General features: G+C 41.2%; 2 protein-coding genes across 3 annotated transcripts; one reads left to right on the top strand and one right to left on the bottom strand.

Moving 5' to 3' along the window:
- Nucleotides 1–53: 53 nt before the first annotated feature.
- On the top strand, nt 54–8,210 carry m1ap (meiosis 1 associated protein). Of its 2 annotated transcripts, XM_022250710.2 has the most exons (12): nt 54–205; nt 1,117–1,274; nt 1,973–2,149; nt 2,668–2,781; nt 3,157–3,340; nt 3,740–3,829; nt 4,100–4,185; nt 4,553–4,693; nt 5,284–5,397; nt 5,738–5,956; nt 6,193–6,339; nt 6,465–8,210. In XM_022250710.2, exons 1-12 carry the CDS (start codon nt 163–165, stop codon nt 6,648–6,650), a joined length of 1,659 nt encoding a protein of 552 aa, XP_022106402.2. In that variant the 5' UTR covers nt 54–162; the 3' UTR covers nt 6,651–8,210. The 2 variants fall into 2 exon arrangements, with proteins under 2 accessions (XP_022106402.2, XP_086986744.1); XM_087130618.1 differs by lacking the exon at nt 3,740–3,829.
- ddb1 (damage specific DNA binding protein 1) lies at nt 7,044–22,766 on the bottom strand. Its single transcript, XM_022250707.2, has 24 exons — nt 22,595–22,766; nt 21,279–21,427; nt 20,983–21,099; nt 20,498–20,643; nt 20,298–20,373; nt 19,783–19,995; nt 19,283–19,441; nt 18,219–18,302; nt 17,904–18,020; nt 17,491–17,669; nt 17,186–17,294; nt 16,784–16,962; nt 16,091–16,254; nt 15,412–15,519; nt 14,767–14,974; nt 14,069–14,406; nt 13,501–13,665; nt 13,026–13,120; nt 12,037–12,207; nt 11,748–11,857; nt 10,892–11,061; nt 10,061–10,163; nt 9,461–9,584; nt 7,044–9,205 (listed from the first exon to the last, which is right to left on the bottom strand). The coding sequence occupies exons 1-24, from the start codon at nt 22,764–22,766 to the stop codon at nt 9,125–9,127; spliced, it is 3,537 nt and encodes a 1,178-aa protein (XP_022106399.2). The 3' UTR covers nt 7,044–9,124.
- Nucleotides 22,767–25,731: the final 2,965 nt, after the last annotated feature.

The following is a 25,731-nucleotide window of genomic DNA, read 5'->3' as shown; positions in this document are numbered from 1 at the left end:
GCGCAAAGAGATCGAGTGCCTGGACGCTACGTACGTGCGCGGCGCTATACTATCTTTGGCCCACAGTACGCATGCTCGGGCTGAAGTTTTAGTGCACAAATTTGTGCGAACCCTACTGCTAAAACGGTACATCTTTTTTATTCTTATGCAACTTCAAAGAGGATGGAGAAACAGCACACAAGGGCTGTTTTTGCACGTCAGCCAGGTAATATAACGCGTAAAATACGAGACTCAGTCTCAGACAACAGAACCTGTGTTTCATTTGTCGTGCTCGCTGTGAAGCATTGCTAAAATTAGGCTAGGCTGCGCCCCATTCATGCCATTACGTTCATGAATGAATTTCATAAATCTTATGCTCGTACTACGACCTCTAAAGTAACTGTTAAGCACGAAGGTCCCAAACTGTGGGACTCGGTCGATCTCTCAAAAGTATCCTGAGTCTTTCGCTCTTTAAGAGTAAATATAAAAATATGATGTCAGACAATTATTTGCAAAGTAATTAAATATTCCTTTCACGGGGTTGCAGTTGCAGGGTAGGCCTAGGCTAGGCCTAGGTTTCTAATTCTGTTTGTCCTAGACCTATATTCTTGCTATGTGTTTGTGTGTTAATTAGTCTTTATTATTGACTATGGGGATCACTACTTGCCAAGCTTCGCTTTTTAGTGATTTGCAACCACACACTTGTTTATATTACCTGCTGAGTGTGTTCCATTTTTTTATGTGGAGATAAACATAAATAAAGTTAAAGTTGAATGTGTAATGGAGTTCATATTGTGCGATTGGTTCACATGTGGATTAGCTTTCAGTCCCTGCCAGATTCCGTGGGTTTTACACAGAATTTTAGGCCCAGGCCTAACACAAGAAAAAATGATGCAGGCTTGGACTAGCATCACTAAACACAAACTTTATTTTTCAAGTGATACCCTTTGGCACCGAGTCTGTACTACTACTAGGCTAGAGCCTTGAAGTTCAAGGATTCTTTCATGATCAAATTTATGTTTGCAGGCATAGGCCTACCTTCAGTTTAGGCCTAGAAGTCAGAAGGCCTAAGCCTACTCAGTAAGTCAATCAATTTTTGAGCAAGATCTAAGTTGAATCATGTTTCCAATTCCTCAGCTCGTATTTTACTGGTGGACTTCTCCCTGCCATTTAATGCTGGTATCTGTCACCTGGTTCACAAGTCTCTGGAGGAATTGTTTGCAGTCGTCTGCAGTATGCCTGGGATACCAAGGATCCCCTACTTTGGGCTTTTTGCTCTGGGCACACATGCCGAGGTAAATCAAAGCATCAAGGATGCAGTCAAGCGAATCAACCCTAACTCCCTTGGAGGGACCCTGTTCCTATAAGAGATGGTTTGAATTCACCTTGGAAGATGACTGTGATATCGTGCTCAATAACTGTAGGGTTGATGTCGTCAAAATAGGGCAGGTTTTTGAGTTTAACACATGATACATGGTGGATTCAAATTGGCTGGCTAATATCAGTAAGAAAGATACATTTTCTCACAATTTACAATTTGAAACTTCCTAAAATAGGGTCAGTGCACTAAACAGAGTGTTGCCTTTGTTTCTTGGGTGGGGGACTTACCAGTTTTGCAAGATTAAAATGACAAAAAATTGGAGGGGTCCACAAGTATACAATCCCCACTCCCTTGGGTGTGTCAAAACTATTAATATTGGCTGAATAGCAAATAGTCAAAGAATCATTACAAGGAAAGCTCCAAAGATTTTGAGTAATGTTTGCCTCAAATTTTAACGAGATCCTACAGAGCCTAGGGACCTATATGTCCCTGATGATGCAGAAAATACAAAATGTCAAAACAAAATGAGAAATTTCTCTGTACATGTTGCTGGTAGGAAAGTATTTGGCCCCATACAGTGTGTTTTTCTTGCTTCACACTGACTCTGTATAAGTGTCTCACACTGGAGTGTGAACAGTGAAGTGGACAGCATACTTAAATTATTTCTTGCAGAATCTGTTTCCGCTCCAACACATCAAAGGCAATTTCCAGCGGCTGTATAACGCACTGCAGGAATTGAAGTCATTCACGTCAGATAGTTTCATGACGATGGAATCATCGGTCAATCTAGGCCAAGCAATGAGAGAGGCAACAGTCCAGTTCCGTCGACAGGCTCAAACACTACGACAGGTATGACGTGCCCTGAAGTAGCTCATTTAGTTAGTTTGCCCGTCACCCCTCCTGGGGTATAGGTCATCAACGAGAGTCCTCCAGAGCCCTCTGTTGTGCACTTTCAACTCTAGCTGCTTCCATGAGAGGCCCATCTTCCTGATATCTGACTGGATAAATATCTCATTAGGCCTCAGGAGTGTTGGCGGATTTGACGGGGGGTTCAGAAATCTGTTGTACAATTGTGAAAACATGAGGTAAAACATGATGAACAGTTGTGCGATGGACTGTTTCCTGAATTCCTGAAACCAATGCCTTGCTAGCGAGGATTACGTCACCTGATGGTCACTTGGTTAGAAATGATGCCATCACAGGAATTGTTTGGAATCATTCAAAGACGAAGGATATTAGTTCATTTCTAACATTTGAGAAACCATAACTTCTGTTTGGGATCAGTTGAGTGAAGACATGGCCTGCAGCAGGATATCTACAGGCCACCTTGAGCAAACAGTATTGAAAATCTCTTGTCTGTTCACCAGATGACAGGCTTTAGTGCCCAACTAGAAGTGACTCTTTTGACTTGTCATCAAGGGCCGTCAATTAGCAAACAGATTAACGAGATCTTACCTGAGATGGATCTGACATCATTAAGAGTAAGTGGCTTGTGTGCCGAGTTTTACCTTCTTATACTTGCACTTTACAGGGTAGCTGCAATCAATTTGTTTTAGGCCTTTTAACACTAGATAATCTCGGGGTTGACGCAGGGTTGAAAACTGGTGACAATTCACGCTTGAAAATTTTCAACCTCGCATCAGCCCCCGAGATTGATTTTAACTTGGGTTGAACTCAACCTTGGTCCAGCCCAGGGATGAGAACTCCGAATCAGGCTGAACTCACCCCAGTAAGCCCGGTTCACACAGAATGACCATCCTGGGTTGAAATATTTCAACCCAGGGTGGTCATGGTTTCACCCAGGGTTGAGTTCAACCCGGGTTGACAGGCTGTAGTTTTTTTATTCGTTTATGTAGCGAATCCAGGTTGTCACAGTACTCGCCGGGCCCAGTGGCCTAATGTTCATGGACCCCTCTACAATGTCAATTGACATTGACAGCTCACCAACCATCAAGATAGAAATGACAGGATCACCAACTTCCTCCCAGAGCAGCGACCCACTAGCTCTAGGTGCTGTGGAGACGGTAACTCTGGAGCAAGGTACTCAAGGATGGAAGGAGACAGATATTGGTGGCATCTTGCTCTGTAAAGGCAGTGAAATTGATTGGAGTCGGACCAAGACTGAAGTCAAGAAAGATTTGTCACAGGAAGTAATGAGACAAAATGAAAGTTTGAAAGTAGAGATAGCAGTTGCATCCCTTAACTTATCAATTTGCTACTCTATCCGCTCTGAGCGGGAACAAGAGAGGGCGTGTTTATACATGAACATGCCGGTCCTATGGTGGCAACTCATCACATAGGCTTGACAGTTGATGTGCATTTGGAGCGGGCACACTGAGTACGGAATGAATGGGGGTTTTTGCATGTGCGCTGGGCAGGTGCGCGGTGCCTGGTTGTGCATTTCAGGCGGTCTCTTTCCTCTACTTCCAATTTTTGTAGATGAGATAAGTTTTCAAGAGTTTTTCCGCAGTTGGCTTCATGACTGTGGCACAGACAGAGAATATCTTCATCTTCAACTTCCTCCAACAAGTACGTATGACTCAAAGGTAACAAATGGAGTCAAGAACTCCTGACAACTGATAGCGTAGGGAAGATACCCTGGATGTCTGTAAACAGAGAAACAATGAGTTTCATGTTTTACCAGAAAAGGGAGCTTTTTCACCCAAGAGCCTTGTGGCATCGCTCAATTCACCTGAATCATACTTTAAAATGTGTGAAATTTGTATATCATCAACACTGAATGCATGAGATTTTAAGTTTTGTTACTAAAACACCAAGGACTCTAACTTTTCTCAACAGCTGTTGAAGATGACTGGTTGACCCTGAAATGTGATCTCCAGGAAAGTTTGCTCAGTTCATCCCAATTTCCTTTCCAGGCACAGTTTGTAAGTTTCTTACATACGGTACCTTCAAGAACAATCCACCTCCAGATACATGGTTCCTTCTTGCTTGTTCACAAGTGTTTACACGCTGAACAGAAAACTGATAAGAGAAGATGCTATCCTACCATTTATGAAAAAAAAGTAGTCAAGATGACTTTTACCATAAATGATTGCAAACAGGTTGCAAATGCACCCACAACTCAAGTCACTTGTGTTTGATGAAAGAATCAAACAATCAAAGATCCCATCATTGAAACCATTTGAAATCAATATGCTTGAAAACAAAAAAACTACAAGTATGAATCCTCTTGAATCACAAAGTTGGAATCCTGCTTGATAATCCTACTAATACTTTCTCCTTTCTTTCTAGGATATTCATGCAAGCATGGTTCCCAGTAAACCTATCGCCAGTCAAGTGTCTGGCAAGATCAGCACTATCACCGCCCCGATCATAACACTGCGTACAATCCAAATGGTCAAGGTGTCAGGCCTACACGTATGCGACTCCACAGTAAGTTGCCACTGTCAAGGTCCAAAATGTGGCAAATATTTGTAAAATCTGAAACAAATTACACGACAGAATACAGGCTGATTTTATTAAGAAGGAAATGCCTTGCACTTCCTATTTGTAGGATCATGCCAGCAAGACTTTGTGTTGTGATGTTAAATGGAAATTCTTGTAACTTTTTTGCATTGTATTAACAGACTTGTATGGTTACATCTTTTTAAGATCCTGTAAAAAAAATAACTGCTTACTTTGTTAGGACTCAAACCTTCTGCTTTAAGTCCTTTCAATCTTTCAACCACCTGGGCCAGTGTAATCCACTGCTAGAGCTCAATTCTCTCCAGCCTGAAAATAGACTGAAATGAACCAGTAATCCACCCTGAGCAGAAGCACCCCCTCATTGGTTGAAAAGAGCCATGTTGGTCAGGAGTGTTTATTTGGTTGGCAGCAATGCGACTGCAATCCTTGCGTGTCACACTCTTTCGTAAACCAGTGATGCATAATTACTTCCAAAGGAGCCTCCGTTGCTAGGAAAATAATTGCGGCCTCTCTTGATCCAGCCCAGAGCCCATTATTAATTTCTCTTGTACTTGTAGGTCTTTGGAATGCCTCTCCTAGTCAAACCGACATCATGTTGGCAGCTGGATTGGGAAGAGCTAGAGTCAAACCAGCAACACTTTCACGCTCTCTGTCACTTGCTTCAAGAAAAGGTACTCAGTCAAATTTGCGACCCAACATTCTATAACCAGACTGAAGGCTTCTTAGCTTACTGTCTGGAAAATGACACCAGTATACACGTGAACAATGCCAACTCCACAACTTGCAGTGCCCGTAACTACCAAATCTTTCTGCAGAAAAACATCTGCACAGTGGAACACCTGAATGTGTGAAATTAACGATGGGGGATACGTTTGGTTTGGAATGATATATCATATTTTGATTAAAACACGTAATTTAAAAATAAATCAATCTCATTTTATGGATAACTTATGATTGATGTCATTTCAAGTTTGGAAGCTCCTTAATTGCTTTGATCATTTCTCATTCCAGAGTTTAGCCTTAGTGACCAGGCTGGATGACAACACTCCTTCACCTAGCTATCAGACCCCAAAGCCTAGTGGCCATTTTATCCTTCTACCTTCATCAGGTCTGTCTCTCCTCCTCAAGCCTATTGCTGTTAAGGAACTCATACTACCAACAGATTGTAGCCAGCAGGAAGAGCAACCTGTCTCCGACTTTCTACAGAATGTCACAGCTCGTTTGAATAGGGTACATCTTATTTATGACGCTGTAAACTCAGGAATTGGGATTATTATCCTGAAGAATAGGCCTTTTGGAAAGATGTATTGTAATTGTATTTATGTATTCTACACTTTCCATAGATTTCTACAAAGTTTTTGCTTCCTCCTTCATGACTTGCCAATTGGACGAAAAATTACCAAATGCATTATGAAATCTGCAAACTGAACAGTGGCAAACAGAGGTTTGTATTTTGCCTTACACAGCTGGAGGTCGCTGACCTTTATAACCCACTTATGAATACATCCCAGCTTCACAAGAGCCTGATGGGGACACTTGTCCGTGACAAGGGCACCAGGCCAGTGCAGAGTACCGGGAGGCAACTCAAACGCAAAACAACAGACACAAACACAGTAAGCGAACCTCCAGATGATAGCCTGAGAAAATTAATTACAAAAAACAAAATTCCTACTTGAAAGTCAGATTTTCAGTGTAGCTTTTCAAGACACCTGTAATTTCCCATTTCTATACATTTCAGCCTTCAAGGATGTACCCAACACAAAGATGCTCATCTTACCTGTACCCAAGCACCCATGCAATGCCTCATGGAAATACTTGGGGTAGCACCAAAGGCACATCAAGGGGTGTAAAGCCCCCTAGCGCCCAGAGATATCACCAACCACTTGCAATGGAAAGTACCACCTGCTATCCCCATACTGAGTAAAGTGGAAAATTTCTGCTGACTGAGGGGCTTTCTAGCAGTAATCCTCCACATCAAAACAACTGGGTAAGCACTTTACAAACTGATACTCTTGTTATGATGAATAAATAAATGGACTATTTGAAACATCCAATGACGACTGAAGCTCTACAATTCATGGACTTCCTCACAAAGACAGAAAGGTGGATGGAATTTGGTAACATGGTATTCATTTCTGTGTAGGATTCTCACATAAGAGTAATCAGGTAAAATACATGTGCCTTACTTTCACTGCATGACAAAGGTGAAATCATAAGCTCAAACATTCCAAGCAAACATTTTGATTTTAATGAACTCATCACATTTTAAAAAGAGCAAACCTACAGATGTCAAAGCTCTTGGCCACTTCTTGGCCACTTGACCCTTGAAACCTAACAACTAAAAGGTCCGAACGAAACATTGACTTTAATATAAAAACTGACAAAACTGTGGTATTTACAATCATCCTGATCAAATACTGTACTGTTGTACAAACTCAAAGCTCTCAACTCTTACCAGCAGACACATTTCGTGACAGCTAGATTTTCTGAAGTCATTTTATGGAACCGGTCCACTCAACCTTGAAACTTGCAATGAGATCTTCAACCATAATTTTCAATACTAAGCAAAGATGCTTCAACCTGGATTAATAACCACACCTAGTTCAATAACTAGGATCGGCCCTAAGGTGCTAAGGTGATCAGCTAAGGTGCACTTCCTGACTGCCATGTGTCTTACAGTCACTCATAACTTGGGTTCTTGTGACTGCAATGAAAACCATGTTGTAAGGCTTTCTTCAACTGACAATGGGCTCATAGGGGCATCTTGGCCAGTTATAAGATTGTTGCTATTTGCTGTTGTTCAGCAAGTTGGTTAAATTTATACAGTTTTTCCATTTGAACAATTAGTGAAACAAATTTGGTCTGAACCAGAGTTTGATCCCCAGTGATATTTACTTAAAATGTTCATCTAGTTCTGGGAAAAGCTTTGGTGAATCCAAAAATATTCATTTTCAGGTCATCCAGAGAGAGTCTCATAAGGTTATACTCAAAACAATTCATTTTCTACTTCTCGCCCAAAATAATCAATTCAGTGGTTTTCTGAGACTCTGCTTTTGTCAGCACCTGTTAATAATTCCTGTTCCTGCCACTTTTTGCAGTTTTTGTCAAAAGCTCCCCGTCCACTCTTAACACACTCAACTATGTTTAGAGACTTTTTACCATATTATTCCTTAAACACAGCTGTTACTTAACAATATTATTAAAACACATTTTTCTGCAGTTTTTTGTCCTGTATATTGAAGAAAATTTAAAAATAAAAGCAAGTTGTTCAAAACTGCAGGTTGGTTTTCATTACTAAATAACTCCAAAGCCATTAGCGCCGACTTTGAAGGGGTTGGATGGCAAAAATTTTGTCTGGTTGAACCGAGTTGCTAAGCTAAGTTTGGTGGCAACCAGTCATGAGAAATGTAAACACAGCATACCAGGATAACTGGTAGTCTGTTTCTTCTAATAAAATAAACAGACGAGATCTGTGTTCAGAAAAGCTTTGTTAACAGTGAACTTTCCTTTTCACAATGCAGTGATTGTTTTCCAACTTTTCCAACTTACATTACGTAGGATTTTAATGATCACAAAGTATCATAAACATATCATGCAGATTTCCCCACACAAAAGCGAGAAAAGATTACATTGGGAAAACAGACTGTGCATGAAAACCTATCACAGGTGATTTACAATACAGTACACCACCACAAAGTTGCCATGGAGAGGCAATTTTTCAAGTTTACCATCAACCTCAAAACGGCCAACTTCCAATGATTGTATTTGAGTGACTGTCAGTTGACAAATGGGGGAAATCACACATAGATTGGGGCATTCCATGCTTTGGAAATACATTTGCAAATCTTTTACCAACTCAAACAATAGGAATGATTCCAGGTCCCTTCGTGCAGTCGGAGCATATTTTTCAACGATTTCCCACAGTGCAATTGGGCAATCCCACAGTGCACTGCAGCAACCTCTTGGTAGTGCAAATGTATTGCAAATCACCGGCATTGATATCCTACTGGCCACAAGAACTGCAGCGTCATCCATTTTGTCTGTCCAAGTGAGACAGAACAGCAAAATCTTCACAAGCCCTTTCCTGTAGAGGTTTAGCATGTGATGTAACCTGACGGGAAAAAGCATTTCAGAAAGCATGCCATGTGGGCACTGGCAATTTCAAATTGGAGTGTTCTATTGGCAATTTCACGCACACAAGAATGTTGAGACATCGAAGGTGCCCACGTTCTCGCGCACATCTGTGTGAATTGAACACCGACAGTCAACAATCACATGACTGAAAATCCTCTAGTCCAGAACACAGCTTGTGGTTTCTGAAATTTGAAGGTGCCGGCTCCAACCTCAGACTTGTCAGTAATTAACCTACTTGGTGTTTGGGGTGGTTAGATCCGATGTTCAGTGTATCCTTGTCAACTCTTCAACAATCTTGATGATATCACTAACGGTGGCATCTCGTTTCATATCTCCATCACTGATCTGTTTAATAACGAAACATTCAGGGAGAGACAAAAATGGGTTCAGAGTGATGCTTTCTCATTTCTATTTCCGTGATCTTGGTTCACTTCAAATGGACTTCGGTGCTTTCATTTAATGAAATACAAACCTAGATGTTTCAACCACTGATATTTCCAAGACTTTCAGACGTGCAAATAAAAAGTTTCTATAAATACCTGAAATAGATTTTATAAAAAACATGATTTAAAAAAATTAGTCCTGAATCAGAAGGTTTACCTGTAATCCTTGAACGACTTCTTCCATCTTATCTCTACTCAGGTCCAGAAAGCTTTCAATTAAGTCACCATCAATGAAATTCTCTGCAGTTTCTGTTTTACGATCGGTGTAGAATGACCTCCAAGTATCACCCAGTCAAGGAAGAATCAAGTTAAATCAAGACTTTTACCAAGCCACATGGCAATTCAAACGGTACAGAATGGTAACTAGTGCAAGAAAAAACTTAGCAATTTCTCACAAACTTTCAAAGACCTAATTTTTCAATACGGTTAAAAAATTTTGTGCACATTCAGCCGCAACTACAATGGAAGTCACTTCCACAGGGAACTGCGTGTGTGCAACATTTAACAACGACGTTGGCATGGTTGCCTGCAAATAAAAGGGCATGTCAGAAAGTTATGGCTCGTATACTCCGAGGGAAGCCAGTGACTGTGGCTGTGGGTCTTCCACAGACACACAGTAGTTAGCCACTGCCAATTGATTTAGACATAGCCTAATTTGGCTCTCTCAAATAGCCAACAGCGCCCTCTATGGCACTGTATCAAGCCAAGCTCCCCCCTCACCCCCAGGTCACATGGAATGGCAAATACCAAAGGATATAATGTGTGGTCTATCTTCCCAACACTCTTAATGACTCTGGTCAGTTTATTCTGAACCTCCATCAAGAAGTGGTAAAACTCCTCAGAGAGCTGGGTTACCAGACCTGTAACACAAGCAACACAATTAAATGATTTTACAAAAACACCTGTAACACAAGCAACACAATTAGATGATTTTACAAAAACACCTGTGACAGCTAGTTACCAGACTGGTGACACAAACACAATGCAAATAATTTCAAAAAATAAAACATAACAAAGGACAGTTACCTAAAAGTAAACTTCAAATAATTTAAAAAAATAAAACATAACAAAGGACACTTCCCTAAAAGTAAACTTCACTGTGTGAGGGTTGCAATATACCAAATACACGCCCATAGAAAATAGTGCAAAATCTGACCGAAATAGTGCTGCCTGTTGACTCTCGTGAAGAGGTTGGCCTACGTTTTTTCACTGGAAATTCAAGATCATGGCCAGAAAATCACTTTTCGTTTCAATTTCATAGGTGTTAGCAACGAAAATATTGTTTTGTTCGCCTTTGAACGAAGATACCCCCCAAATAGCAGTAAAACTAAGCGTTCATTTCTGAATGTAGACGCCCACCTCTATCCAAAATAGGTCCACAATTTGGCGCTTTTAGTGAAAGAAATACCCAAAACTGGAAACTATCAGTCCTAAATTCGGGATTGACAGAAATATTTCTATGATACCTCCTGATTATGGCTTGTCCTATTGTAAAATTCCCGTGGGATCACAAAATATTATTGAGCTCGCACGCAGAAATACACCCATTTGGTGGAATGCACCCAGAGAGCTGTCAAGCTGTTCTTACCCACAGTGCCATTGACTGTACCAAACAGAACGCTTCCATGAGTTGGTATGGTACTTTCACCGATGTTCTGCATAACCAAGGATCCATGTCTGAAGACATTGATGAACTCGCCAAAATGGAACAAACCGACCTCTTGAAGGTGTTGTCTCTCTTCGTCTGTCGTGGCCGCACTGCGTGCAGAAAAAAAATCAAATTATGATACATTTTTCTATTGACCTGATATATTTTTTTATTGACTTGATATATTTTTCTATTGACCTGATATATTTTTCTATTGACCTGATATATTTTTCTATTGACCTGATATATTTTTCTATTGACCTGATATATTTTTCTATTGACCTGATATATTTTCTATTGACATGATATATTTTTCTGTTGACCTGATATTTCTCTGTTTTTTTTTTATACATTTTGCTATGGTCATGACATGCTTTTATATTGTCTAGATGTTATTTCGAGATGACTTCTCATTCCATGTTTGCTTCCACTCCTTGAAGCAACTGGTTCTATATGCAGTCTGGCTCTCCCGTGATGATTGATAATCTATTCACTACTGATGGAAGTCTGGCTGTATATAAAGTGTACATGCTTCTTGTGGTCTGTTTCAACACAATCTCCTTCAGGGGCATGATCGTAAACATTTGTCTTCCAAATCAACACTCACTGACACTCCATTTTCTTGCTACCAGGGCATCAAAATGTCTTATAAGAGGCCAAAATTTGGTGCATTATCTGTTTGGTTCAAATAGTACACACTTTAAGCTGACTGAAAGCTCAATATGAAGTAAAAGACAGAGACCAAGCCATAATTGGACTAAGTCTGATGTATCGTTTTGAAGTCCAATATACGCACCTGTCTTTCTGGCATGTAAACAAATTGAATGAGTTCTCAGCTCCTAGGAATGTGTCATCATCCAGGATTTCTACAGCCGACATCCAGTTGGGATTATAGTCCCGAGCAATCTAGCCATTAAATACAGAAACAGATTTCATAAATAAAGCATACCAACTGAACCAACCCTGGCTACATAACACACTTTTTTAAGCCCTTGCTACCTCTTTACGTCAAAGTGCACAGTTTGAAGAAAGCCATGATGGTGCAAGACAGTCATCATCTAGACTAGCACAACCCTAAGACTTACCTCCTCCAGACACCCCTCCATGGGCTTATAAGCCAGCAACGTCACTGATCTCATCAGGTCACCAACTAGGACAAAATCACCTTTGGTCTTGAGGTGTAAGGCTAAGATGTTATTGTAGTGACTGCATTCAACACGCAATTCCCTTTCTGAAGTCCACTCAAAAAGTCGAACCTGTAGGTGAAAAGATCCCATGGACCGTTCCCGTGAAATATGCAAAAAAGGCAGGTGCACGCGCATCACTACCACTGGTTGGCAAAGTTGCTTAAATCTACGACGTAACAATACAAATCTCCATGTGCGTGTCACAATCGCCGTTTCTGTACTAGTATAGTTTGACATGAGTGCCACACTTAAAGACAACGAATCGTTACTTTCCAACCTCAGGACACTGAAAACTTCACTTAGTTTCGAGAAAAGCATGCTGAAGTATCGGACAAAGACTGTAATACGGTTTTGTTTGACCTTCAACGTGCCAGGTTATGGTTAGAGCAGCTCTCCTAGGCTGCCGACAGTGCTGATGGTCGAGCTTGCCAACCAGTGTTAGAAACAAGCATACGCCCGTCTAATTTGCATATTTCATGGGAAAGGTCCGTTCCTCACTCTACTCCTCCAACTTCTCTTTTTCTACTGTTTCCAGGGCAACACATGACCAGAATCATCAAGTCACTCCAATGCCAATCTCCATCCCTATTCTTTCAAGTAAACAAATTTTTCTCAATGAGCAATGAAAAGTACCAAGCTGGCGTGTTGGTGAAATTTTCTCTAGAAATCTTCCCGACTTACGTCACTTTCCATTGTGTAGGAACCCATTCATTGTATCTCAAACTTCAAGACCCTGCAAGCCACATGTATACTGCACAATTTGTAACCAATAATTTTCTGCATCCCCCAGAACTGCCCGGTGGATTTCCAAGAACTTGGAAGGATAAATGTGGACATTAAATCTGGAACTGAGAACAAAATACTCAGTTTGTTCACACTTTACTCACCACGCTATTGATTGATGTCAGAAGTTTTCCATTGAACTCTAGCATAGAATATGCTGCTCCTTTGATTTCTTTTTCTGTCACTTCTTGAAGTTTACCTTAACGAAACCAAACCACAACTTCACAAGATGAGAATCTGCTCCAAGCAGAAACAAAAGAAGGCATGTTTTGGAATGAAATTGACTGTCATTTGGTACGCACTCACCACATAGGCGCAAGTTTATGCATGCTTGACGCGAAGCACGCCGAGTATGTCCAACTAATTTAGTCTGGAATATATGGTCTTCACATGCACACTGAACACGTGCAAGACCCCGGTTGGAAAACTTAGTACCATCGTTCTTTCTTTTGCCGTTGAGGGCGCACTTCAGCTCAGTGCAAATACACCGAAACCAAATGAGGCAAAATGTACGAATTGCTGGGTCACTCCACAATCATCAGCAGTTGCTCACAGGTAGCACTCAACATTTCAACATACCATCACTGTACTGGAATACAACGATCCGCCCTTTCTTAGGCTCCGCCTCATCCGGGTAGACCATAGCTGTTCCCACGATGTAATACGTGGTAGGGTCGTTGCCAAGTTTACTGGATACGATGCTAGTGGCGTACTCGTAAGGAACAAAATGATGTGCATGGAGAACTGTTGAGAAATATACATAAATAAATTCCTTGAACTTGGATCAAAAACAATAAAGGATTTCTGTTGCTCCCAGGTTTCAAAAATGTATAGAAATTGAAAATCTTGAGAAATCAAACACATTGGCGTTGAAAGTTTGACAACTCAGAGAAATGATCCACTGACACACATAACAATGGCATCTGCTTAAAATTTGAAAATAATGTGTATTCAAAAAGTGTCACTTTTCCAATAGCAAATTGTTTCACTAAGTGAAAGTGCTGGTTATTTGTATCCGTTAACGGCAATATTTTCCCATTTTACTTTTAATATCTAAAGTCAAATTCTGAATTCCAAGTTTCCTAATGAATTTGAGATTCAGGCTCTGTTTGCTCAAATCCTCCTGTTTTTCCATTTCCCAACTCACCTTCAAATGTATGCTGATCAATAATGAGCAATGAATGAAGCTCGATTTCCTCTCCGAAGTGAGAGCCCTCGGACCCACTCTGACCAGGCATGCTCTTACTGTTGGTGCTGCTAGACATATTGAGAGCCGTGGTGCTGGCTGATTGGCGTACTGGCATCGTACCCAATCCTGTGGCATCTTTGAGCTCCGTACGCGTCGTGATGACACCAAAGGTCTGAGTGGCCTCTTGGTAGGCGATGCGGTGGGGAGATTCGCCCAGAGGGACGGTACGAATGTGCAGTTTCTGGATCTCATCGATAGTGCCAATCATGAGAGTGGTGTCGTTAGCCAAGGCAAGGCTAATGGAATAAGATGGAAAATAAAGATTGATACACCGATGAAATAGGTCTACGAAATCTATAAAGAATGACTTCCAACCAACATCTTCATGCTTGGTTTGTATATCCGTCTGCAAAACAGAACACAATCCCTCTCAATGGAAACTTGTATGGTCAGATCGTTTTTTACTCTACCTGGGCAAAAAAATATAAGGATTTAAAAATTTTAATAAAAAAAAGAATAAAATAACTCCTCCAGCTAAAACAAAATTCCAAATATAGATCATGTGCTAACACATTTGCATGCTTTTCCCACACTTAAAACTGCGTATCTTTCAATGTTTAGATCTGAAATCATTCTGAAAGGAGCTGGGAACCAACCTGTCCTGGTACCCTTCAGAGTTCAAAGGGCACATGTAGCTAACCTCCTTCAGGTTGACATTGGAGAAGACTAGCTTGTGGTTGCTACTGTAGATGACCGTTGGTCGGTCCGAGCAGGCGAAGACATTGACTGTGGCATGGGACTTGAACGTCTTGAGGACAGTTGGCTGAGTGCCAAGAATGACCTTCTTACGATCCCTCATGAAACCTGAAGGTAACATGGACACCATTTGATAATAACATCCACAATTTGATTGCCATCAGCTCATAATGCTTTCATTATTAAACAAAAAGTAACTTGACCATGAACGCTTATCATGAACGTGCCCAGGTAGATTGTCTATGAGTCTTGAGCTAGACCAAGAGAGGGCTCAATTGTCTTAGCAACGGAGGCTTCTTTGGTCAGAACTGAACTTTGCTGGTTCACGAACAACTATGAAATGCATGAATAACAGTCTTATTGCTACCAACAAAATGAACACTGCGGACCAACATGACTCTTTTCAACCAATGAGGGGGTGCTTCTGCTTGAGGTGGATACAGAAAACTAAATTCCAGAGCCCTGCAGGTGCCTACATTCTTAGTCCCCCCCAAAACCCTCTGTGGTTCAAGTACAAAGCCTTCAGCTGACCAATCAGCTTTTACCTGTCTCTGTGTTGAGTTGGAAGTAGAAGAGAGAGCCGTCTCCTAGGGCACACAGGACGTAGCACTGTCCCTCAAACACGCTCAGTAAGATTGAGCGTGGGATGATCTCTGAAAGCAGGAATAAAAAAAATCCACTTCAAATCGATTTTTAAAGCTCCAAGGTTCCAAATCTTCTTGAAGATAGCTCACAGGTCTACTGGAGGGCCACAATCCACTACCCTATCTAAGTGCATTTACTAACTCTACTTAAAAGTTATGTGCAACTGAGAAATTTGATCACCGATCACAAAAAAGCAGTTCTAGTGACTTTCAAAGGAGTCTTGAAGCAGTCTGAGAATATCAAAGAGGCGGAGGTTTATTCAGAGGATTAAGCTCCGCCCCCTGAAAAGAGGTTATGCGTTAAAGCCTCCTCAGAGGGAAAGAGTTTTGTATCACTGGGGTAGGCTCGAGTAAACCTTTTCAACATTTGTTGTAATTAAATCAAAATAACAAAAGCAGCTTCCTAGACCCCATGGAGATGCCAGCAACACATAACCTCTATTACAATTTCATAGCAAAATGGAAGGCATCAGTTTCCGAGTCAATCTCATTCTTTAAACAAGGGTAATTCTTCTGAGGCAGTAAACAGAGATGGAGCCAAAGGACAGGTCCTACCTCTACAGCTCAATTCTCATCTTACCTCCTCCAAGCATCTCGACGTGCATCGATTCCAAGCTAGGGATTTTGAGTATCCGTGCAGAAATGTCAGTCCACAGACCCACAGCACACAGCTCAGCCATGTCAGAGCCCTCAGTGAGAGGCGTAATGTCTAAACAAGCGACCTCATGTTCCATAGTCACAGTACTGCAATGCCCAATAAAAACTTACAGATTTAACCTCAGTGCCCAAGCAGTATTGATAGGAGAATTCCTAAATCCTCCAGTTTTCACACTAATAGGAACAGAAAGGGACATTCTCTGTACAGGCAACTTTCAAAGATTATATCAAGCTATATCCGATAAACAGAGCCTATTAAGGTTGCAAGATGTTAAATCTCTTTAACCCAGCTTTTGCTGTAACACTCACAGACAGTCAAAAAGTTCCTTTCACTTCTCCCTCTACAGTACAGAGACATATCATATATCACTTGACTGATTTTGACTGATAGGACTACTGGGTACAGATTGCATCTTTGCACAGGAGGGTTTATAAAATCCTACAAGATCCAAAACCTACGAGTTTCCAAATTCTGAAGGGCAGACCAAGAGTAGCATTAACCTCCATTCCCTTGGAATCCAGCCAACAAAGTTACTTGGATGCTCCTTGGACTCACGCCCCCCCCCTTTCTGTTAACTTAGCCCCTCCTCCTCTTGTTCCCAATGCTGAGACCAACCTAATCTGTCGGAGTTCCCCTTCGTGGATCTTGAGGTAGAATATGTCCCTTCCCACAGCGCAGACAGCTTGCTGTGTGTTGCAGGAAGCTACGCTAATGTTCTTACTTGACGGAGAGCGCCACTCACTCACCATACGTTTGGTAACAGCATTAACGAGGCGCACGGACGCTGCAGTGATCTACAGAAATAATTCAGACTTATAATCAAGACTTCAGTGTCACTGGATGCTTTTAGAAAATCCTCCATGATTTGGGGCAATCTTTCAGCCTTCTGCATCTGTAAAGACTTTATTTCTTTTTTCTTCAAAACATATAAATATATTTCCTGCCAACCTGGACCATTTGTATAACCGGACCTCAAACCTTTACTGACCACTTCAACTCAATCAGACAACACCATACCTGAATGAGCTGATTGCTGTAGACGTTACCACAGTAAAATGTTTGCTGATTACCATCAATACCAGGCATCTCCGTCTCTTCAACCTCCTCCCCATTCAACATTAAGACCCTGGCAAAGAGGAAGACATCAGATAAGGCATGAACAGAGAACTTGCTTCTGACAACAACTCAAGTTAATACAAGAAAGAAGCTCAACCTTCAACCATGTCACACATTCGTCCTCTCCGAAAACCGAGATTCCTCACACCAAATGAAATGACAAAACTACTCAATAATAATTAAGAAACCGAGTTGTGAGAACAAACCTTGTTTGCCCAACGAAAGACAACACCAGGGTGTCATCAAACTGTGATCCTTGGTCCACTCTGAGTGGCCATAACCCCTTGATCCCTGGAAGGTCAATGCTAGCATGCTCATGTATACCGATGCCATTCCTGATGATGCGAAGACTGCCCTCTTTGTACGAACCTGAGCAGGTTACCAACTAAACATAGAAAATACAAACCAAGCATTGCCATGACCTGAAAACCGCGTCAGCAGGAACTTTCAGACACCAAGTAATTTTTGTCTTTTACTACAAATGGTATCACAAACATTTTAGTAAACTGAGGGATGAAAAACCAAATCCTGACTGCTTGTTAGGGAACCATAACCTCCAAAAAATTGGATTTGCAGACAATGAGCAGGGAAGGGTTTGATTAAACTATTTGCAACTTACCTGGCCTTGACCTTGTCTGTCTAGGTCAACAACCGCCATATCTACAATGGGACCAAGATTGGTAAATGTCTCCATGGGCTGGACATAGCAACCATGTTCATCTGGGTCCACAGTCAACTGCAAAGATCACAGGTCAAAAGTCAAAACCAGTTCTGAAAAAGGAGCGGTTGATGGAGTAATTCAAAGAACCTTTCAGTTGAAACCAATCTTAGGCTATTCTTGAGTTTGATTTCTTTGAAGATTTGGCTAGGTCCCACTAGCAGTAATCATTGATCAAATCTTGTTGATACAAAAGTCAGCAATAAGATGATTTACCCTGACTAACTGCGAGTCTCCGAGTCTAGACCCGATGAAGATGACCCCATTGTCCAGATACGTCAAGGATTCTGCAATGGATGTCTAGTACAAAACAGTAAATCAAATCAAATCAAATCAAATCAAATCAAATCAAATCATCAAATCAAATCAACCACTCACTCACTCACTCACTCACTCACTCACTCACTCAATCAATCAATCAATCAATCAATCAATCAATCAATCAATCAATCAATCAATCAATCAATCAATCAATCAATCAATCAATCAATCATTCAATCAATCAATCAATCAATCAATCAATCAATCAATCAATCAATCAATCAATCAATCAATCAATCAATCAATCAATCAATCATTCATTCATTCAGTCATTAACTTATAATAAAATCTCTGAATAGAAAATGGAAAAGCAAGCACCATGATGGCAAAGGACAAGTATGAAAAAACAACATCCACAGTTGTGACTGCATCCGTTTCCTTGACGATGGTTTACTTAATGCCTCCTCAATGAATGGGATCATTAAACTTGCCAAACAGAGCAAGAACTTCAACTTTAATAAGGAGGAATGCTCGATGCACGCAAGCATTATGTCATGACAGTAACAGCGTCAGATCGGAGTAGTTTACTGACTACAGACAGCGTCTGATGGGAGTAGTTTACCAGCTACAGACAGCGTCTGATGGGAGTAGTTTACTGACTACAGACAGCGTCTGATGGGAGTAGTTTACTGACTACCAACAGCGTCTGATGGGAGTAGTTTACTGACTACAGACAGCGTCTGATGGGAGTAGTTTACTGACCACTGACAGCGTCTGATTGGAGTAGTTTACTGGCTACAGACAGCGTCTGATCGGAGTAGTTTACTGACTATAGACAGCGTCTGATGGGAGTAGTTTACTGACTACAGACAGCATCTGACTGGAGTAGTTTACTGACAACAGACAGCATCTGATTGGAGCAGTCGATGGACTACTGACCATGCAAATATCATATCCAAATTTTAAATCCTGATTGTAGCACTTGTACGAGCCACGCTGTGCCCCTGCATACCACTTACCTCTCCGAGTAGCTCAACCTTCAGATCCTTGACGATGACCGAGCCATCCATCGATTCTTCCTTCTCAAGATGTAAGAGGAACAATCTGCCAGCCATGTCACCCAGCAGGTAGCGTGAGCCGTCAGAGTCCAACCGTCCATGACACACCAGTGTACTTGCCTGATACAAATCATATTGAAAATTTAATGTAATGTAATGACCCAGGGGTCAAATTCCCCAATCTTTAGGCAAGCAAATGAATCAAGGACAATCTTGTTGAATACAAAATTGAAATCAGTTCATATACTACACGTAAAAAATTACACTGACTCTCAGTTGATTGTGCCCTCAACACATCCATGAAATCAGTTTCTGCTTAAGTTCGTTGTAATTGATTGGATCTGTGCATGAACTGACGAGGGCGCTGTGTAGACTTCTCATTTGTCGACTGAGGGTAATTTGATTGTATTTTTAACTGTGCATGGGCAAAAGCCAAGGGTAATGTTTGAATGATGCAATACCTTTATGCTAGGTGGCGCAATCGCAACGTATTTATCCCCATTGTGGTAAGTGATAGACTCCTGTCCGATGATAAGAGCACCACCACAAGGTTTAGGAACAGCCACAACCATACTGGCCTCTGTCTCAACATTATCCTGCTTCCAGGGCCCCTTATTAAACTCCTTCTCTCTCAAGTTGATCTCATAGGTTTTCACGTGCCTGCCATGGGGGTCCTGGAACATGGATAAAGAGATCAATTATAAAAAATTGCCAAACTGGATTGTCCACTAGTGAAGTTTCACAAAAAAAATTGCATCTTTTGTATATACACCTAAACTTCCTGTTGAAACTTACACCGGTGCAAAGGGAAACGTTTAAAACAATTTGAACATATCCTTTCCATTTCCTGTTCAGTGACTTAGCTCACTTAGCTCAGTTTTATCATATTTCTCAGCTGTAATTGGTGATGCATCTGGGGGGAGTAACTTTTGACAAACATGTACAAGTAAATCCTACAAATCCAGTGCCTTCTTACCTGATGAACAAATACGATAGTTGGTACTTGGCAACCATGGAGAAACTTGACATCAATCACGTTCAACTCCTCCAGTCTAAGAACAGAGGAAAAAATGAATTTAAAAGCAAACTAAAATTCAGAGACTGTTCAAAATACTTGTTTACTGATTTAGTCAGCAACTGAAAGAGAATTGCTTCTGCAACGGTTGCTGTAAGTACCTGATATTGAAAGCTTTCAACTCTTTGTTGTCTCTGTCAAGTGGAACAACTTTGAAGAGGCCATCATAGAGTCGCAAGCCAATGACACGGCACTCAGGATCCACAATGCCGATAAGTCCAGTCTCTGATGGTCTGCCTATGCGATCCTACAAAATTAAATGTAAAATTCCATGACAAAAAAATCAGTAAAGTGAATTTCTTGGAAAAGAAATGATCAACACTGCGGCAAACTGCTTCTGAGTGCAGTGACCTCATGAATCTCAACGTTAGATGTTGAGATTTCAATACTAGTAGAATATTTCTCTAATGTAGAAATTTTCTCATTTCCTTTAAGGAAGACCCTACTGGGATAGAGACATCACACCCTCTAACCGATAAACTTTTTTCAACTAGTCTGTCAGTAATGACGATTCTTTAGCATACTTTTATGGGAAATGTTAAAAAGAAGGAGGCTTAGATGATGGGGACCACCCTGTGCAACTCACCTGAACATTGCCATGTGCTTTGGTCACAATCTCTTCATTTTCACCATCTTTAACATACTCCAGGATGCAGGCATTGTAGCGTGCCGTCAGGATGAACAGCAAGGATTTGTTCTGACCCTGAAGTAAATCAACACAAGTTACATGCCATGTCTTTAGCCAGCTAGCATATCAAACTTACATACACACAGCATCCACTCCTAGGAAGATTCCTCTGATACTTTTCATTTCAAACCAGAGACAATAACTTTGAGATGAATTTTATTAGACAAGAAAGTAAAGAAGCTCTGGAGGTTTACCTGCGGCTTGAAGAGTTCCATGACCTCAATCCGTCCATTGATTCCAATCTCCTTGACAGGTCGAAGACCTTCAGGTGTTACCACGTAGATCTCAAGCCGAGTGTTCTTAGCAACAATAAGATTCAGGTCATCAGGAGATGTAAAATTACCTGAAAATAATGTGGAAGAAAGAAAAAAAGAAACGGTGTACACTGGAGGATGATTTTACAATTATAATTTTTACCTGACCTTTTCAAAGACTAGCTAGCTTGGTGCAATCAGTCAATCAGCATGATTGCTTATGATATTGATCCTGTATGAATTCTCCCACTTCACATGCCCTTTTCAAGACAATCTTCTACAATCACAAATTTTAAAAGAATTATTGGTAAATCTAGCACACACATGTAGTTCGAGAGATCATGCAAAGATTAAGCGGTTGTGCAAACTGACCAAACAGCCCCAAACTATGCAGTTGAATGACTTGAATAACAACAATGATCTGTCTGCGCACTGAAGTTAAGTAAACATACACTCAACAGGAGTTAACAAGGAAGTCTAGATGGCATCATCCAGGATGCGATGGCCAGAGGAATATGGCAACTACTGCAGCAGTTTTCAGAGGAGCTTAGCTTGAGTTTACCCCAAAATTATTTATTTATGGGAGTGTGTAGTTTGAACAAAACTTTCTGTAACTTAGGAGCTCAAGTGCAGAATACCCCGCCACTATGCATGATTAACCTCATAGCCAGGTACAGGTCCTTTTAAAGGACAAGGGATTTTTACCTCGTACCCACGTAACCAGTCATTCCAGCAGTCAGTTTTTTTTGAGTGGCGGGGTATTCTGCAATTTCTTCCTGTAAGGTTTGTTATAAACCTTACATTTCTGGAAGTAATATCCATCCAAACCATCAACAATAAACATGATCAGTGATAGACTACACATGTGTGAGGTGTGTCCATGATGGATGGAGGACACGCTTTATGGTGCAAGGCATGGCAGGTTACACCTGCCTCTACATGCTGTAACTGAACCATTTGAACATGTTGAAGGTAACACTGGTGATAATTGATATTCATATTCATCGCTTTGACCTCCGCATCGACATAAAAAAAAATTAATTAAACTTCGCTAAATCCCGTGCTATGTCGGAAATAGGCGTCTTTCCTTTGATGTGAGTAATAGAGTACATGTACTTAAATAAATGCTTAGGCCTAGTAAGTATACAAGTTAGGCCTAACAACATGGTTAAGTCATGTAAGTAACGTGCACGAAGTCAAAGATGCAGTGGTTTATGGTTACAAGATAGAGACAGCGTTCTTCACAACCATCGTACCTGTGACACATGCATTGACAGCAGTAGGTTTATGTGCTGTAACTACGTAGTTGTAGGCCATTTTCAATATAAAAAAAGGCTTCAAATGCACTTCTATATCCAGAAAAGACGAGTCGTGTGCACGATGGACATTGAATCGCTTTAGCGAAAAAATAATGTCAGAGTTCACCATGGACCTGATTTCACCTTTGACCCGACAGAGGGCGCGAAATCGAGATAAATAGCGCCACCAAGAAAATATCAACGTGCGCAGGGCCAGGGGTAAAGCTCAGTGTTACCACTTTAAGGAAATTCCCTTATTTAAGGAAATTTTCACGTCCTAAGGAAATTTCTAAGGAAATGAAAAATTTAAGGAAATTTTAAGGAAAATCCAAAATCTGAAGGAATTTTTAAAGAAATTTCTAGAAAGTAGAAGAAAATCATGAAAGACTAGATTTCAGTTGTGTTCCAATAGAAAATGCCGCCGGGCAAATTCAGAACAGGGATTGGGTGTCACACGGTACCGTCCGTCCTTGCTCTATGAACATACATAGTTTCTTCCCAGCCCCTTGGGGCCTACTCGGCGAAAGTTGCCATTCTAAAGCGCAGTATTCGCGGCTGTTTTGACTAGTTCGATTCTTCCAAATTAAAGAGGTTCGAAGATACGGTAACCAGTATAGCCTAGGCTGCTATCAGCATTATTGTCGTGGTTCGTCAGTCACTTTAGGCCTCAGTGATCTAAAAAATGTATACGTGGCTGCTGCAATCACCGCACGATTCATTTTTTGAAAAACAGAGTTGATTCAAATGCATTGTTTAAGGAAAAAATAAAGAAATTCAAAGAAAAATGTAAGGAAATTTCAGAAAATTTTTAAAAAATATCCACTCTAAGAAAATTTAATTTTAAGAAGTGGAAACACTGAAAAAATAAAAGGTGTGCTCCACGTGGGGTCTCGATCGATCATGAATTTCGAGAAATCGAAGCAGCATCGAAAGGTCGGGCTTGATGTCAATTATACCACCAAAGGCTTGAAATTCTTGACATAACACACGGTGCACGTGGTCCCGCCTAGCTGTTCAATGTTGGGAAAATGTGGTAAAATAATTAGGGATAAAGTCAAAAATTAATGTGACGCATGTACCGCGCGCAGTAAAACATGCATTTTGAAATCATTACAGTAAAATGCATGTACCATTATGCTTTCAAAGACCCTTCGAGACTAACTCCCAAAGTAGGATCAACCAACCAACCAACCGTGATTTTACTTATCATACTCCGGATGCCAGCATAAATTAGCCGACTTAGCTCACTCAATGGCACACTGTAATGATTCAGGGGATTTCAAGCGAGATTTTTAACCCAAAAACTGGAGGTGCAGCTCTGGCCGGCTCAAGTCGGTCGCCTGACCGGACTGTCCAGGGGGTCCAGTAAAAAAAGCACAGATGACCAGGCGATGAATGATCAAGGCAGCAAGAACAGAACATGTACAATTGGGTTGTCCGCAAAATCATCTTTCTCTGTAATTAAACCCCTAAAAGCTTCAATCTGAGAGCTAAACGGCGTTTTTTCCTTTCATCGTGTACGAACCAAAAAACAACAACAACAACAAACAAAACAAAACAAAACAAAACTCAACCCCCCCAAAAAAACAAACAAACCAGGATGCATTAAAGGTTAAGAGAGGCGCAAAGGCTGCTTGCAGACAGAACATTCCGGATTGGTGGCTGCACTTTGCTCCGATCGACTTCCGGGAAATATTCTGCTGATAATGGATGCAACCACGTGATGCAAAGGTCGAAGGTCAACTAAATTTGTGAAGGCGGAACATTTTTTTTACAGTGCTCAGTACCACTCCTTCCTTTCATTCAAGCTTAATACCCCCCCCCCCCATGGAAGTGGCACTGTCCATTTCCCAGTCCACTATGCCGTCTATATTCGTAGTGATAATTGCAGATGTGGCTTCTATTATTCCCTCTGCCCTCGCGTATCCCCAAGCCTTGAATTTGACCTGGACCCGACCTGATCCCTGGTCTGGCATCCTGGCCGCATTTCCAGATATAGGAAGACCCAGATGGTATTGTAATCGGACCTCATGGATTTCAAGTACGTTATCCCTGTATCAAATATTAAAGGTGATGTCTTGTTACGAACACAGATTGATATGAGCATATGCAGCCCCCATCTTTCCACCGGGCTGCCCACCAAAGAGGTGTGATCACTTTTGAAATGATGCATCTTCAAGTTAGCCCCTGGACAAAACTGATTTCCAGTCATGCTCTGACAAGCATAGTTATTGTTATAGGGTGCACTGGCTGACCTGCGTGATTCCCCTGGGATAGAGCAAAAGCAAAGGTCATGCGGCTCAAAATAATAATAATAATAATACAGCATTTATAAGGCGCCTGTATCTGGTGACCATTCAAAGGCGCCGGTCTGATGAAAGAGCCTCGGTCTCAAGAAGGAAAAGCTAGGACATAAAGGTGGGTTTTTAATCTCTGGGCAAAGAGTGTGGGGTTATGTGTTTCTCTCAGATCTACCGGGAGGGAGTTCCAAAGACGGGGGGCGGCACTTGAAAAGGCCCTGTCACCATAACTGCTCAGGCGGGTTCGAGGAACAAATAGTGACTTTCCTGATGACCTCAAGCCCGACCTGGAGCTGCGAACCTGTAAGAGTGATTGTACATAGTCTGGGGCGGAACCGTGAAGTGCTTTGAATGTGAGCAAAATGATCTTGTATTGTATTCTATACTGGATAGGCAGCCAGTGAAGGGCTTGAAAAAACAAAAAAAAAAAAACAAAACCTAACCCCAAAGACAGGAAGGAGGGGGTATTAAACCTGTAAACTTAATTCTATTAGGCTGGATGAGAATGCAGACGGCGTGGGTGCGGAGAAAGGTGGGTCCCATATACCTCAGCCCCTTCAAGCATCACTTCCAAATGTGTTATTTGAGACTGTACCGTTACGGCACACTAAAAGGGCTGCTAAACATCAACGACGTACCATAAAACTCCTTTAGCTTTGTTAAAAATATTGAAGAACTGTTTGTCCGTCTGTGTTTGATTGCAATTTCAAACAACTGTAAACTGGTACTTCATCTGTTTGTTCTCGATAGTCTTGCTGTAACAGCTTTAAGGCTGCTTCATACCACAGGCGAACG

Source organism: Acanthaster planci, linkage group LG20 (genome assembly GCF_054643075.1).
Source record: "Acanthaster planci isolate LZ-2023a linkage group LG20, COTS_SCS, whole genome shotgun sequence".
NCBI lineage: Eukaryota > Metazoa > Echinodermata > Asteroidea > Valvatida > Acanthasteridae > Acanthaster > Acanthaster planci.
This window is presented reverse-complemented; position numbering and strand designations above follow the sequence as displayed.

Excerpts from the sequence above, each read along its gene's own strand:
- ddb1 (XM_022250707.2), bottom strand. The coding sequence starts at position 22,766 with ATGGTGAACTCTGACATTATTTTTTCGCTAAAGCGATTCAATGTCCAT. Across the intron at positions 18,021-18,218 it reads GAGACTCGCAGTTAGTCAGG|TTGACTGTGGACCCAGATGA; the intron begins GTAAATCATCTT and ends TGATCTTTGCAG. Across the intron at positions 16,963-17,185 it reads ACAGCAATCAGCTCATTCAG|ATCACTGCAGCGTCCGTGCG; the intron begins GTATGGTGTTGT and ends TTATTTCTGTAG.
- m1ap (XM_022250710.2), top strand. The coding sequence starts at position 163 with ATGGAGAAACAGCACACAAGGGCTGTTTTTGCACGTCAGCCAG. Across the intron at positions 2,782-3,156 it reads TGGATCTGACATCATTAAGA|CGAATCCAGGTTGTCACAGT; the intron begins GTAAGTGGCTTG and ends TCGTTTATGTAG. Across the intron at positions 5,957-6,192 it reads TCACAGCTCGTTTGAATAGG|CTGGAGGTCGCTGACCTTTA; the intron begins GTACATCTTATT and ends TGCCTTACACAG.